This window comes from Eurypyga helias, unplaced genomic scaffold (genome assembly GCF_000690775.1).
Source record: "Eurypyga helias isolate BGI_N326 unplaced genomic scaffold, ASM69077v1 scaffold24215, whole genome shotgun sequence".
NCBI lineage: Eukaryota > Metazoa > Chordata > Aves > Eurypygiformes > Eurypygidae > Eurypyga > Eurypyga helias.
In genome coordinates, this window is record NW_010251124.1 from 4402 (window position 1) to 18991 (window position 14590).

The following is a 14590-nucleotide window of genomic DNA, read 5'->3' on the forward strand; positions in this document are numbered from 1 at the left end:
GGTCGCATCCTGCTCGGTGCGGGCAGGCTGGGTTAGCAGCAAAGGGTGCTGCAGCAGGAGCTGCTCCCAGGAAGCCAAACCTGGGCTTTAGTGCTGGAGGAAGGTACAAAAAGAGCTTTTTCTACTCAGAGGCTTTTTTATTTTTTTTCGGGGGCTCTTGGAAACAGATGCTCTGGGTAATGGACTCATCATGAGCTCATCCTGGCGGGGAGGAGGGCTGAGCAGGATCGATGGGGGGGACGACAAAATGTTTTCTTTCTGACACAGCCTGCGATTTCCACCGCGTGCTGCCGGCCCCTCCTCGCTCACATCCCAGGCGAAGCGGCAGCTTGCTGTGGGGAGGAGGGGGCAGGGGGGGGAACATGGTCTCACCAGTTGGGCAGAGGGGAGAAATGGGAGCAGATGGGCGTCACCGGGTCCAGGCATCAGCAGGGTGCTGAGCTCTGCCTGCTCCTCTCCTCCTTGCCCTGCCCTTTCAGCTCTGGGACCATTTGTGGACACATCATCCACCGTTGACACTTGGGGAGCAGGGAGGGGGCAAAAGGACATCTCTGATACATCCAGACCCAAACCTCACAGTTGTGAGTGGTGCGAATGTCTCATCTGGGGAGGGTTGGGATGAATGCGGGGGAAAGCTCTTCAGCTTAGTCCTCTCCAAGTTCCCTTTTCACATGTGTTCCCAGTGGAAGCTTGCTCCAAACTCAGGCAGTTGCAGGTCTCCCTTCATCCCCATCGCTGTCATTTCTGGCCACATCTCCAGGCGCAGCTGGAGCCCAGCACACCTTCCCCGGTTCATGGCGTAGCATTGGGAGAAAGGTTCTTGACTGAGGGCCCCAGGCACTGAGGTTTGCTGTCAACTCACGGGACAGGCCCAGGGAACCCTGCCCGTTCTCCATCCTTGGTCCTGGGGAAGTGGATGGCAGCAGCGTAACTCCTGCGGTGTTTTGAGGCTGTTGCACTCATTTTTGCTGAATGAGGACTTTTCCAATCCCTGCTATTGCTATTCACCAGCAGGGATTAGAAGAGGTGTACACTGGAAGTGTGCCTCAGGGTTCCCCAAAGTTGTTGTCACGGGGGTTCCTAAAATTGCTGCTTTCCTCCAAAGAGGAGAGGCTGACCCCAATCTCAGGAGGGAATGACGCAGATCAGCTAACGGCCTGTGTAATTTCTACTTTTGTAGGTAGTTGCTTTTGCCTCGCTTTTCTTCATCCTGGTCTCCATCACAACCTTCTGCTTGGAGACGCACGAGGCCTTCAACATCGACGTCAACGTGACCGAGACCCTCGTGGTTGGCAACACCACGACGATCCTGCTGACGCATAAAGTGGAGACAGAGCCCATCCTCACCTACATCGAAGGGGTCTGCGTCCTGTGGTTCACCCTCGAATTCCTGGTTCGCATCATCTGCTGTCCAGATAAGCTTCTCTTCGTTAAAAACCTGCTCAACATCATTGACTTTGTGGCCATCTTGCCCTTCTACCTGGAGGTAGGTCTCAGTGGCCTGTCCTCCAAAGCTGCCCGGGATGTACTGGGCTTCCTACGGGTGGTCCGTTTCGTTCGGATCCTCCGAATCTTCAAGCTGACACGGCACTTTGTGGGTCTTCGAGTACTGGGCCACACGCTCCGGGCCAGCACCAATGAATTCCTGCTCCTCATCATCTTCCTTGCCTTGGGGGTCTTGATTTTTGCCACTATGATCTACTACGCCGAGCGTATCGGAGCCAAGACGTCTGACCCCCGCGGGAGTGACCACACTCACTTTAAGAACATCCCCATCGGGTTCTGGTGGGCTGTGGTCACGATGACGACCCTGGGCTACGGCGACATGTACCCCAAGACCTGGTCGGGCATGGTGGTGGGTGCTCTCTGCGCATTGGCTGGGGTGCTCGCCATCGCCATGCCCGTGCCCGTCATTGTCAATAACTTTGGGATGTACTATTCGTTGGCCATGGCCAAGCAGAAGCTGCCAAAGAAGAAGAAAAAGCATATACCCCGTCCGGCCCCGCTGGACTCCCCTACCTACTGCAAATCCGAGGAAAACTCCCCCCGTAACAGCACCCAGAGCGACACGTGCCCGTTGGCAGTGGAGGAGGGGGTGGCTGAGCGGAAACGGTCAGGTGAGACCTCAAAAGTGGGGCAGAGGGAGGGGGAGACCTCCGGGAGCCCCCAAGGCAGTTGTTTTGGTTCCCTGTGTCCCACAGTCTGTGGGGCTTTCCCTGCTGTAGGACGTGGACCCCAGCTCTTGGTTGGTGCAGAAGGGGCTGGGGCCCTTGGGTGTCCGGGTGTTGGGTGCCAGATTGGTGGACCAGGATGCTGCAGATCATGATCCCATGTTCAGGCAGGAGGGGAAAGGACATATCCTGCTCTCCTAATGGCATAGATCAAGCCACCGCAGTGTGATTCAAGGTGTCCCCACCTAGCCCACCTCCTCCTCATGCTGACAGAGGTAAGAGCATTTGCCCAATTCCCTGAAATGGATAAATCCATGGATATTCCCTGAGGCTTGACCCCATCTCCCCATTCATCTTCTAGTAGATGTAGCGTCCCCATACAGCAAGGTCAAAGCTGCTCCAAATCCTGTGCTCAGGCAGGAGCAAGATCAGGCCCTGTGCATTTATTTTTTGGTCTCATGCACTAAGATGAATTTTGGGGTTTGGCCACTCTTTCTCGGGAGAGGGCATGGCCCCAGCTGTGGGCAGTCGTTGGTGGGCAGCATCGCTTGGGGGACTGCGAGAGCCCTGCCATGGGACCAGTGCTGGCCATGGCGGCTGCTTTGCCCTTTTCATCTGGGTTTGCTGCCTGCGGCACCTCCGGAGCAGCCAGCTTTGCAGCGCAGGAGCAGGAGGGACCATGGTGGGGCTGTGTCCTGCACCGATGGCATTCACTGGGGTCAGCCCTGAGCAGCCGCACATCTGGCCACAGGTGTTTAAACAGTGATGGTCCTTCACCAGTGGGGACACAGGGAGCTCCAGATGTCCCAGATATGTGTTTCCCCTTCTAAATCTCCTTTTTCCACATGCCTACACAACCTCTCTGCCCCAGGAGCCCTGGCAGGGGGGAGCAGTGAGAGTAGCTGTCAGTTAACCCCATCCCTTCACCCCAACACCAACCCAGGAGCTCAGGCCAGACCCTCACCTGCCATAGCACCCTCTCAACTAACAAACCAGAGTCAGATGATGTAAATTAGCATAAATTAGCCTGTATCTCAGCTGTGTGAATTTTGGAGATCTCGTAAATTAGCATAAATTAGCCTGTAGCTCAGCTGTGTGAATTTTGGAGATCTAATTCCCACTAATTAGGGGGATGGATCCCAAAGACCAGGGGTGTTTCTGCCTGCTTGGCTCGATGCAGGGTATATAACCCTCAGCAGGAGTGAGAGTTGCTGTTTGCTGCTCGGGATGAAAATCTGGCATGGTCCTGCTCCCCTGGCTACTCTAAAGTAGCATGTCCAGGCTGGGGTCAGCATCTGAGTCTGTGGGTGTTGCTCTGGACCGTCTGCAATCTGGTCTTCCGCTTCCTTGCGTGGTCTAAGCAAACCCTTCTGCGCACCCCAAGCTCCTCGTTCCATGGGTTTATTGACTGCCGATGGGTCTCTGCCGCGTTCTTGCAGACTCGAAGCAGAACGGCGAGGCCAACGTGGTGCTGTCAGATGAGGAGCAGCCGTTGTCACCCACCGATGAGGAGAAGCGGCCCATGCGGCGCTCCAGCACCCGGGATAAGAACAAGAAATCCTCCACGTGTTTCCTGCTGGCCACGGGTGACTTCTCCTGCGCAGCGGATGGAGGCATCCAGAAAGGTATGGCTGATGCTGGAGGTGTGAGCTGGCCTGTGGGTTGGGGAGGGTGAGATGGAGGTTTATTGCATCTGTCCGAGGTGGTGGTTCATCTCCATCTGCCTGCCTGGCTGTTCTCTGCTCCCCACATGCACTGGTCTTCCTCTCTCTCCATCTGCTTCATCTCCGTCCACCACGTCCCTCCGTGCTAGCTCTACCCTTTTTGTTTTCTCCTCCCCCAAGTCGTCCTCCCGTGATTGCCACTATCTGGGGTCTGTGACCCCATGCTGGCTGCACTGCCCTCCTTGGGGACAGGTCTGTCCCTTTGCTCTCCAGTGCTCTGACTTCTTCTGTCCCTCCAGCTCTTCTCCGGGGCCTCAGCCACTCATCTCAGGGTGGTGTGAGAGGGACTTCCCTCCTGGGGAGGTGATGAGGTTGTGACCGAAGGTGGTCAAAAGGTTTTCAGCAGGGAAAAGAATCGACAGGCTTTTCCTTTTCTCTCCCCCTGTGATGACTTTTGGTGGGTTTGAGCGTGGGGAGCCGTGATGTGTCAGGTTCTGCCTTGCCAAGAGCCCTGGGCTGCCAGAAAGGCTGTCTCCTCTGAGTTTGGAGAGTGAGCTTGGAAGTGTTGAGGTTTTCTATAGGTAATTGTGGGGGAGATGAGTCAGGAAAACACAAAACAACAGTCCTCTTCAGCCTGGTCCCTTCGCACCATCCTCCAGCCTTCTCCGCTCCACCAGCGAGCGTGCCCTGTGCCCGTCTCCCAGCACCCCAGCCCCTGGCAGGGTAAATCCAGTGCCAACCTTGAGCCACAGAATCCGGCTGCACCCTCATTTTCTGGGTTAATTATTAGGACACGGCTCAGTTTTTCAGTTCTGCGGTTTTTCTCGTGTGGCCAGGGAGGTGTGAGATGATGTAGCTGCAGAGCTGACCTACCTCCACCTCCTTGGTACCATCAGATCCCAGCGGCTCACGGGGAGCAGCGCGTGTGAGCTGGGAGCAGGCAGGAGGAAAGGCGATGTGCTGCGTCTCCGGGCTGCACACCCAGACCTGCCAGCTCCTGGTGCTGATGCTTTGGAGACCCTCGAGGGTTTGTTGCTGTAGCACTGTTTGGGATGGTAAAGGCTGGATGGGCTTGGGACATAGGGAGGTGTTTGGGGGCAATCGCAATTGATTGGGAAATCAAGATTCCTGTTCCACCTCATCCTTTAGAAAGAGAGGGAAAATAAAAAGCTTTGCTCATCTTTGGGCAGAAGGGTGCTATGCAAATATTGCTTGAAATGCCTCATGTTTTGTTCCTGGAAGTGCCTTTTGCTGTGAAGCTGGTCTCTTTTCTTAATGCCTGCTAATGCGAAGAGGTGAGGGGGCTCTAGTCCTGCTCCAGACTGGAGGGGGATGCTGAACTTGAAAGGATGAAGGGTGATAGCCAGTGCTATCATCGCCCTACAAGATGCCCGAGTCAGTAATCTCTTGAACTGAAGCTTTTGAGCTGAGTCCCACTGGAGCTGGGAGAACTGGAGTAGGTCTGAGAACTGGGGATCCAGGGCTGCTTTCACTGGGCTTCCAAATCACAGAACGTGGTTGCAGGACACCGGGGTTTTTTCTCTTCGCGTGGTGGTAGCGATTACTATTTGAAACGGCACTTTGGTGATCTTTCCTGGTTTGTTCTGGTGTCTTTCCTGGAAATGTCAGAGTCTTTACAATTAAAAATCGTCACTTACCCCCAACCTGCTGAAATGGTCTTGCGCTTGGCAAAAGGTGGATCTGGGGGGCTTGAGTGATGCGCGAGACATTTTGGGAAGAGGGAACCTCAAGGTCTGCGTCCTGCTAGGGCTGTTGGGGATGGACCAGTGGGATGCTGTTTCGGGAGGTCAGGGCTGATGTCTTTCCTGGTGATATGCTCCAGCATGGTCAGGGTTTGTGGTGACCAGAGATGATCAGTGGGGCAAAGCAGCCTCCTGTGCCCCAGCTGAAAGCTGTTGGGAGCCACAGAGGCGCCTCTTCCCTCGGTCCTGATTTATCTCCCGCTAAGTCTGTTTGTTCTGGTACTGGGATCTTGGCAGCTCTGCAAATTGAGATGAGCTTGGTTCGGAGCCCAACTTGCTGATGGCCATCTGTCAGATCCTGGGACAGGTACCGATGTCTGTACAAGCTGTGGAAATCGGGAGATGGAGCTGGTTCAGGAATATGCTGCAGATCTCGGCATCCGTCATGGTTCAAGCCCGATTCCAGTAGTTGGTCTAGTTGGAGCAGCTTAAAGAGAAGAGTGACTTGGGTCCTGGAGAAGACTGAGCTGGACTGCAGTGGATTGCCATGTAGCATGTGTTTCCTGCCCCTATGGCTGCTTCCAGTGATGTTACCTTGCTCCCTTGCTGCTGGGGATGGCTTCAGGCCCCTTATCTCCCTTCAGCACTCAGGTCCTGCTCAGCATTTCCCCAAAATGTGTCCTACTGGGGCCAAGACACATTGTCGTGGGTCTGTGTAGGCATGTGAGACCCCGTTTCCTGCTTGGATGGAGGGATCTGGAGGCAGGATGAGTCCAGCATCCCCCATGCCAGTGAGACTGGTTATGGTGGTTTAGGAAAAGGTAGTGGTTGAAACCAGAGTGGGATTTCAAGAGGAGCTACAGGCAATGAGGTTAAATGGAAGGAAGGGGATTTACCCTCCTGGCAGGTCAGCTCTTCCAGCACCTCCTTTTGACCACACGCCAGCATGGCAAAGCGGCAGCTTTTGGCTTGGTTGCCAGAACCCAGCGCACCCTGCATCTGATTTTTACTCTGTTGCTTGCTATTAGTGCAGGGCCATGAATGGCACTCAGCTTGATCGGTGTGGGATCAAGTGCAGGCACGCTCACGTGAGCATCCACCGCTGATGCCTGGCTGGGGTGGGCGCAGGGACAAGCCCACGTTTGCACAGGGACACACGTGCGAGTGCATGCAACACGCAGACGAGTGCCAGGCCGCTGTTACAAACAAGCACAGGCGTTCCTGGGGAATGCTGCCTGCTTGCATTACCCCCTCCCCATCTGCTGCTGGCTTAAAGCATGTGTGAGCGTGCACGTGTGCTCGGGAGCTGCGAGCGCTTGCTCGTGGGGAGCACGGCATTGCCAGGTTCCAGGAAGACACCCCCGGGGTTACCCACTGCCCCATTGCTCTGGTTATAAGATGCCTCCACACAGCTCCTTGGCAACAAACCTGTTTATAAAGCAATCCCGGTGACCTCAGTTGCTGGGATACCAGCTTCGTTAACGAACAGCACCGATGGCAATTAGCAGAGCGCAACCTCCGGTGCTTTGCAGCTTGACTCTGTGGTGTCACCTGGCCCTGAGCTTGGTGGAAAACCACAATGGCCTTGAGGGATGGAGTCCTGAGTTCCTTATCCGGCACTCCTGTCAGCGTGGTTTTGTGTGTGTTGGGAATTAATTGATGGAGAAAATGAAGTGTTGGGCTTGGGGCAGGTTTGCCTTCGGAGTCCTGTAAGCAGAGGGGCCCTGGAGCAATCTTTATAAGGCATCTTTATAAAGTGCTGCCCCAAACTGTGATGTTGGCGGCTTAATCAAAACTGGCAGCATGATTTTGGCCCTGTTCCTATGCCCATTTCCATGCTTTTCTAGTCAGTGATATGAGCAAGAGGGCAAAGAGCATCCCTATAAAGTGCTCAAGCTCATCAATGGGTCCTTGCATCACCAAAGCGGGTTCCAGCAAGCCCCAACCCCATAGCACCTCCCTGCCAAATTGATGTTGTTTGGGTGCTGGATCCGTTGGTGACCCCAAGCTTTCAGGCTCCAATTGCATCTCGGCATGATTGCTTCGAACGCGTGTCGCTCCGTGGGCAGGGAAATGTATGAGCTGTTCAAAGAGCCTCAGTGCTCCCGGGAAAAGAGTAGGGTTTGCTGAAGGGTGAGCCCAATGCAGTGGTTGGGGGCTTTTTTGGGGGGAGCAGGGGGTCTTTGCATCGGCTGCTGTAGGTGGGAAACATCCCCAGCTCTGGATAGGGCTCTCCCTGGCTCCAAGCTGCGCTCACTTCCCTCCTCGCTTGCTGCATGGATTCATGCCAAAGAGTAAATAAGGAAATTGCTCTTCTCTTTGGGGCCTGATCCTGCTCTCGCTTCGACCGTGGGAACTGGAAAAGCTTTGCTGAAATCAGCAACAGGCTTAGGCAGGTGGTCCTCTGTCCCCCAGCCCTTTCTCTGCTTTGAAGCTGGAGGAGCCATGTCTCCCAGGAAGGTGGGGCTGAGGGTATGGGAAGAGGTTGAAGCCTCCGGTGCTTCCCTGTTGGCTGCTGTGGCTGGGAAATGAATAGGAAAAAGGTATAAAAAGGGGATAAAAATCAGTTTTAAAGAGGTGGTGCTCTGGAGTGTTTTCTAGATGATGCTCATGTCTCAGCATCCTCCTTGGATGTGCATGGAGGTGACGCTGTGATCACACTGGAGTGAGCGGTCAGCCCTGATCCAAGCCCAAAACCACCTGGTCTGAGCCAGCACCCACCGTCGCTGCCTGTGCATCAAAGCAGAACCCAAAGATGCGCTATTAGCTCCCGGGGGGGGGGACGCGGGGATGGTTTCCGAGCTTGGCGCTGCTGGAGGAGCCATCCATCACCTTGTTTTTCTGCTGTCAGGAGCCGCCTCCCCTCGCTCCCCCCGTGTATGCACGCGCACTCGCTCCGCGCTCTGCCCTTCTCCGGAGCTCGCTCTTGCTTGCAGGGGAGGCAAAGGCGAGGCTGGATTTGCTCACCCGGGCACTCCAGGGAAGATGCGGTGAGCTGGGAATGGGATGGTTGGGTTCGTCACAGCCGGGAGCATCCTTAATCTGCCGTATTTTGGCAGCGGAGCTGTCCCTGCAAGGCACAAGGATCTGGAGAGCAGATCCTGGGGCTCATCTTTGTCCAGGGCTGCTGTTGGGACCAAAAAGCCAATTTTTAGGGCAAATACTTAATTTTTTTCCCCGAAAGAAGGCTTTTGGCCTGCAAGAGCATTTGTTCTTGCTGTTGTTTTTCAATAAAAGCTGGAGCAATTTCTGGCCCTTGAGGCGAGTGTGAAGCATTCCCATGCTTAAAGCAATAGAAATATTTGCTCCTTAATGCAGTTTCTTATGGAAAATAATGAGCACGTCTACCTGCTCCTTTCTGTACAGAAAGGTGTCAGCAGCAGCTTGCTGCTACAGCTGGCTTAAAAACCAGAGCCGGGGGAATAACTCCTTCCAAATCCCATATTTGCTTGAGTTCCGCTGCTTTTCCCCGTTTGCTTCAGCCCACAAAATCCCCAGATTCATTCCTCATTCAGAGCAATTTGGGAAACAAAGCCCAACAACCCCCAGCACTGATTTGGTCTCCCAACGTCACTGACTCTCGAGTCCTGGACTCGACTGACACTGCTCGGGGAGCCAAGGGAAGGGAGGGGAGGTCTGGAGGATCTGCAGAAGCTTGGTTGTCCTTAAAAACTCCTTTCTGAATTTTTTAGGGGGTTGAATTGGGGTGTGGGGCTGGGCGATGCTCACCCTGGCACTCTTTGCTTTCCGAGCCTTAGGAAAGGGGCTGCTCAGCTCTAACCTGTCCGTTTTCTTCACCAAGGCTATGGAAAATCCCGAAGCCTAAGCAGCATAGATGGTGTGGCAGGATCCACAGTGGGCTTGGCTCCCCTCGTGTCCCGCTGCAGCTCTCCATGTCCTCTGCAGCGTCCCTGCTCTCCCGTCCCCTCCATCCTCTAAAGCGCCGCCTGGATCCCGCTTTTTTCGTGTTGTGTCGCTCTGTCCCCCCTTCCCTGTGACGCTGTGTCTCCGTGGCGGTGCCTGTGCCCTGAGGAGACCGAGCTGGGACATCTCCGTCGCTGAGAAGCAGGTTCTGATCTTCTCCCGCCCAGCGCTGCCACCGTGCTTCCGGTTTGCAGGTCGTGTAACGTCTCCATTGGACTTGTCTGGTGTCCATGTGTTTGGGACAGTCCCTGGAGTGGGTTGAGGGTTTGCCAGTGGGTTTTTTTTTCCCTTGAAAGCTTATTCTTCCTAAATAAATGGGGCCAACCTATGCGATGGTGTCGAGCCCTCTTTCCCGTGGGTCGGCTGCACTTGGACTAAAGGGCGGTGGAAATGCGAGGAGGACGTGTTGACTCATAAAATTATATATCATTGTGCTGGAAATGGCTGAGTTCATATGATTTTAGGTATTTTTCTTTTCTTTTTTTTTTTTTTTTAAAAAACAGCCTCGGGTTTCTGGAGGCAAGTGATGAATAAACCTCTATTCCCTGCCCAGCAGTGGTTCCCCTCTTTTGTGCCTTTTTCTGCCTAAATCATACTTGCTCCTTCCCCACTTGTGTCTGCTTCTCCATCCAACCTCGGGAGTGGTCCTGGGGCTGAACTTGGCTTTGGCAGCCTCGAAAACCAGCCCCGAGGTCCCGTGGAGGTGCTGTAGGGCCCCAGGCTGGGTGCAGGGAGCACATGGAGGCTGGGAGAAAGGATCAGCAAAATAAACGTATGGATGCGCCCACAAAGAGCTGGGAGGTGGTGGGGATGGGAATATGGGTCCCTGGGCGTGGTTGGGAAAGCTGCTGCTCTTTAAGGACATGGTTTAGTGGTGGACTTGGCAGTGCTGGCTTAACGGTTGGACTTGGTGATCATCAAGGTGTTTTCCAACACCAAGGATTCTGTGATTCTATAAATAATGGGGAAATGAGTTGAGACAAAATGATGACTAAATGGATGGGAGGATGAATCCTCTTGAGATAAACGTGGAGTGGCAGGGCAGAGCATCTCCATGGGGAAGGGAGCTGGGTTTGAACCTTGGGAGGATGAGGTTGGAGTGCCAAACTTCCTGATGCACTGCTGGTTTTTGCTCACATATATTAGTTTTTGGCATGAATTTGAGTGACCTCAGGTGTTTTCCTGAACTAGAAGAAAACCTTCAACTCCCTAACTTCTGGCTCATTTCTAGCTCCGTCGCCCCATCTCCGCTTCCCTGGAAGCATCTGCATCTTGGGTGGCTGAAAGGGGCTGGTTTGGTGTGTGCAGCCCTGGTCTCGACCCTCATCCTGGTGCTCTCTCAACATCTTTCCTTTCTCTGAGTCCAGCTCTGTGGGGCTGGAGCCTGAGGTCCTTGAGCTGGAGCGTGGGAAGTAGAGCTTAGCCTTGGGTGTGTTTAAAATAAAGTCCTAGGAGCTTTTTGGGGGTCAGACCCTTCCCGTCCAACATGGCCAAACCAGAGCTGGTACTCAGGGGTGGTGCAGAGTGAAGATGCCCTTGGTGCAAGGTTGGTCTCTGCACCCTGAAGGAGCTGGGATGGATTTTGGGCAGGTCCCACAGCTGGGACCCTCCTTATCCTTCCCAGGCTCCCTGTGCCTCGGTTTCCCTCAGTATACGGAAGGGTTAATGCTGGGAGCCTCCTGCAGTAAAATTCCTTGCTGCCACAGTGGAAGAGATGCTCTGCAAGGAAGAAGCGTTAAATGCCTCATCTGGCTTATTTTTTTCCTCCCTACCGAGTTGAAGGAGCGGACAGGAGGAGCCAGCCACCACATCTCCAAAACAACCCCCCTCTGAGTCCTACATGGGGCTGGTGAGCTCCTCTTGCCTTTTATTTCACTTTCCTTCCTCTCTTCTCCTGCCCCAGCCGTGCGCGCAGAGCAGTGAGAGTTAGAGGAAAGCAGAAAAGGTGGAAAAACTTGGTGCCACGAGCAGGATCCTGGGGCTTGACAGCAGGAGCTGAGCATCACGTAGATGTGCTGGAGCTGGAATTACTTTGGATTTGGGGAGAAATGAGGATGAGCTTCCCAGGGTGTCCCACAGTGGTTCCCAAGCCCTGTGCTGTGGCAGTGACGGACTCCTTGCCAGTAGCAAGCTGAATTCCTTGGATTTCTGTAGTTAAAGTGAATCCCCAAATCAAATGGTCGGGGTAACTCGTCAGGTTCAGGAATCACCCAAAAACCCTGTGAGCTGGGCAAAGGGGTGAATCCAGCATCACCATGCCGGTGCTTCTCTGGTGCATCCCTTCGGAACGGCTCCTCTCAAAGCAGGAGGAGCTGGAATATCCCCAGCCCAAGCGAGAGGGAAGGTCACCCTCCGTGCTTTCAGTGGTCTCTGAATCATAAATGATTTAACCAAGGTCACGCGCTGACTTTGGGGAACAGCCAGGCATGAAACACCAGCTCTGCTGCCCTGTCTCTTGCAGAAGCAGCACATCAAGAGACTCAAACTTTGGGGTTTGAGGAAAGCAGAGGATTAACCCCGGAGCAGACGCAGCCACAGATCCCAAGAGATCCCATCCTCTCCTTTCCCCCTCCTCCAGGCTCCCGAATCAGCTCATCCAGACACCAGAGCTGGTGTCCCTCTGTGGAAAACCTTTGGTGGACACCCCCCCACCACCCCTAAAAAAAAAAAATATCTCATCCCCATCAGCGCAAGGAGGGTTGTGTATGGGAGCTGACATGGAGCCGGGGCGATGCAATTTTTAGCAGTGGCGTTATGCAACTCGGGAGAAGGGATGACTAATGTGTAAAAAGCTCCTCTAAAACAACCGAGCCCCGAACGGGAGACGGAGGGATTTTAGTGGGAGGCACCAAACTGTTGAAAAACCCATCGCATCTTCTCCCTCTTCCTCCCCGCCTTCTTCTGAACAAGTGATTTGGGGGACGCGGGAGGGGGAAAACAGCAAGTTGTTATTTTTAGGTGGGGTCCAAGCTGGGTTTTGGGGGCGAGTTAGCGGGGGTTAATCCCTTGGATAAGGTTGGAAGAGTGGATGAGAAGAGCAGACCACTAAATATCTCTGTAACCCTGGGTTTTATCTCAAACAGTGGCCAAAATTGGCTGCCTAGAGAATAGGATAAGAATAGAGCAAGAATATACGATACTTCCCCCGAATATCCTCCCTGCCGCTTATCTATGTTTAGGGATCTGGCGAGGAGCGTTCCAGCTGACACGGAAAGCAGCGGGAGAATGCAAGGTTGTTTGATTTATTCTTGATGAACTGAATAAATCAATAGGAGTCCGGCTGCCTCTGCCCAAGTCCTAAAATGGCATTTAAAATAAAAAAGTCAACTGGTGTGCAGCGACCGTCAGGGCAGGGAGCTTGCTGCCGGTCTTCCAGCCTGGAAAGGTGAATTTCCCATGGGATGGGGTGAGTGTGTCGGGTCTCAGTTGCTGTCTCGTGCCCAGCAGGATGCTGTGAGTGAGCAGGAACATATAGATAAAGCCCTGTGTATACTATATACATACGTGCCCCTCGCCTGTGTGTAGCGTGACGCCCGGCAGCGTGGTCCCACGGGGAGCTTTAGTGCCCCGTGTCCTCACCCCGTGGTGACTGCAGCCGCACATGATGCTCGACAGCAGGGATGGGGTCAGAGATGCTGCGTAGCATCGGGTTGCCCCCACGTTGTTGGGAGTCCCCTGTGTCCATCTGCGGAGACCAACAGGGCTTTGGGATGGGCACCAAACCCCATAACCACGGTGCAGAAGCAGCAGTGCAAGGGGCAAAATCTGAGCAGCCTTTGAATCCGGAGGGGTGGGATTTGGGGGCAGTTCTCTCCCTCCATCATCCAGCAGCAGCTTCTTCCTTCTCCCTCCCCTCCTTCACTCCTGTCCAGTGCTGCGTGGAGGTTGTGCCGCTAACCCCGGGTTGCATGCAAAGTGTTAATTGTTATTGTTGCTGCCCCGTTTCTCGGGAGATGCCTGAAAGAGCCGAGAAAATAGAAAGGCCTGTCAGGCAGCCGGGCGGGAGGGTAAGATGTCAAGAGAGTAATTGCTCTACCCAGAAGCAGCCTGGTTCTGGCTTCCCCAGCACTGCCAGGAAAAATCCTCAGTGCTTACTTGATGACAATAAAAAGAGAATAGAATAAATAGCAACCCCATCCCTTGCCCGTGCTGACGAGGAACAGGGAGAGCAGAGGCAGATGCAAAATAAGATGCAGTTGAGCTTATAAATAGGTGCCTCCCAGCTCCCAGTCTGTTACGTCGTTACCTCCGCCCGGGCAATCGATCCTTATGCTTTTCCTTCATGGAAAGGTAAATGAAGGCTCAGAAATTATTTTGGGGAGCGGGTCACAATCTTCTTCTTGTGTGGGACAGGCCAGGGCAGGGAATGTGTGATGGTGGCTCTGAAATACAAAGAATCCTTTGGCTTTGGAGAGGGGAGCCAACCCGACAGCAGCACCGCACCGGCATGAGGTTTGGGACCAGCTCCCCGGACTGTGCCGGTGACGCCCAGGGTGAGAGGTGGCTTTGCAGATGTGCAGCCCCCCCGGGGCAGCATCTCTAATCCCTGCAGCATGGGAGATGCTGGTGGCTGCTGGCTTTTGCTCCGTGGTGATGAAACCCACCCTGCCTTTATGTGATCTGTGGAGATGGGCGCTGCAGGAGATGCAGATGTTGGCTGGGATGGGGAACTCCAACATCTGGGGGTGTGTGTGGGCTCTGCCCCAAGTGTCCCACAGTGGCTGGGGAGGCTGTGGGAGCATTTTGGCTTTTGGTGAGTTCTCTTTCAGCATCACCTGAGCCTCTTGTCTGCAAACAGACTTTTCAATGGGAGGAAAAAAAAAAAAGAAGGAAAAAAAAAAAACCCAAACCAAAAAAGAAGGGGAAGAAAAAGAAGCAAGCGCACTGGTAGACCAAAGCGGAGTTAGTGTAGGACCTACCCAAACGTTGTGCTGGAGCATGTGGAGCTGGCAGCCCGTGGAGGCAGCACTTAGGAGTATCTGGGGAGACACTTGTAGAGGGAAAGTGGGACTGCATGAATTCACCAACCCTGGAAATTTGGGAAGGGATGGCCCTGGCAGCATTGCAGCAAATCCTGTGTCACAGCCAGGCTGTGCCAAGCCTCCTGCCTTGCCTAAGGAGAGGGTGG

At 54.1% G+C, this 14590-nt stretch overlaps 1 protein-coding gene across 3 annotated transcripts in view; it reads left to right on the plus strand.

Annotated features, from left to right (window-relative positions):
- The window catches only part of KCNC4 (potassium voltage-gated channel, Shaw-related subfamily, member 4), a 20259-nt gene that overhangs the window by 4259 nt on the left and 1410 nt on the right, over nt 1-14590 (plus strand). The window contains exons 2-4 of one of the 3 annotated variants that reach the window (XM_010151920.1): nt 1181-2117; nt 3611-3796; nt 9341-9477. In XM_010151920.1, coding sequence (XP_010150222.1) covers nt 1181-2117; nt 3611-3796; nt 9341-9477 — 1260 coding nt within the window. Of the gene's footprint in view, nt 1-1180; nt 2118-3610; nt 3797-9340; nt 9478-14590 lie in introns of those variants that run through there. The other 2 variants (XM_010151921.1, XM_010151919.1) reach the window with 2 other exon arrangements.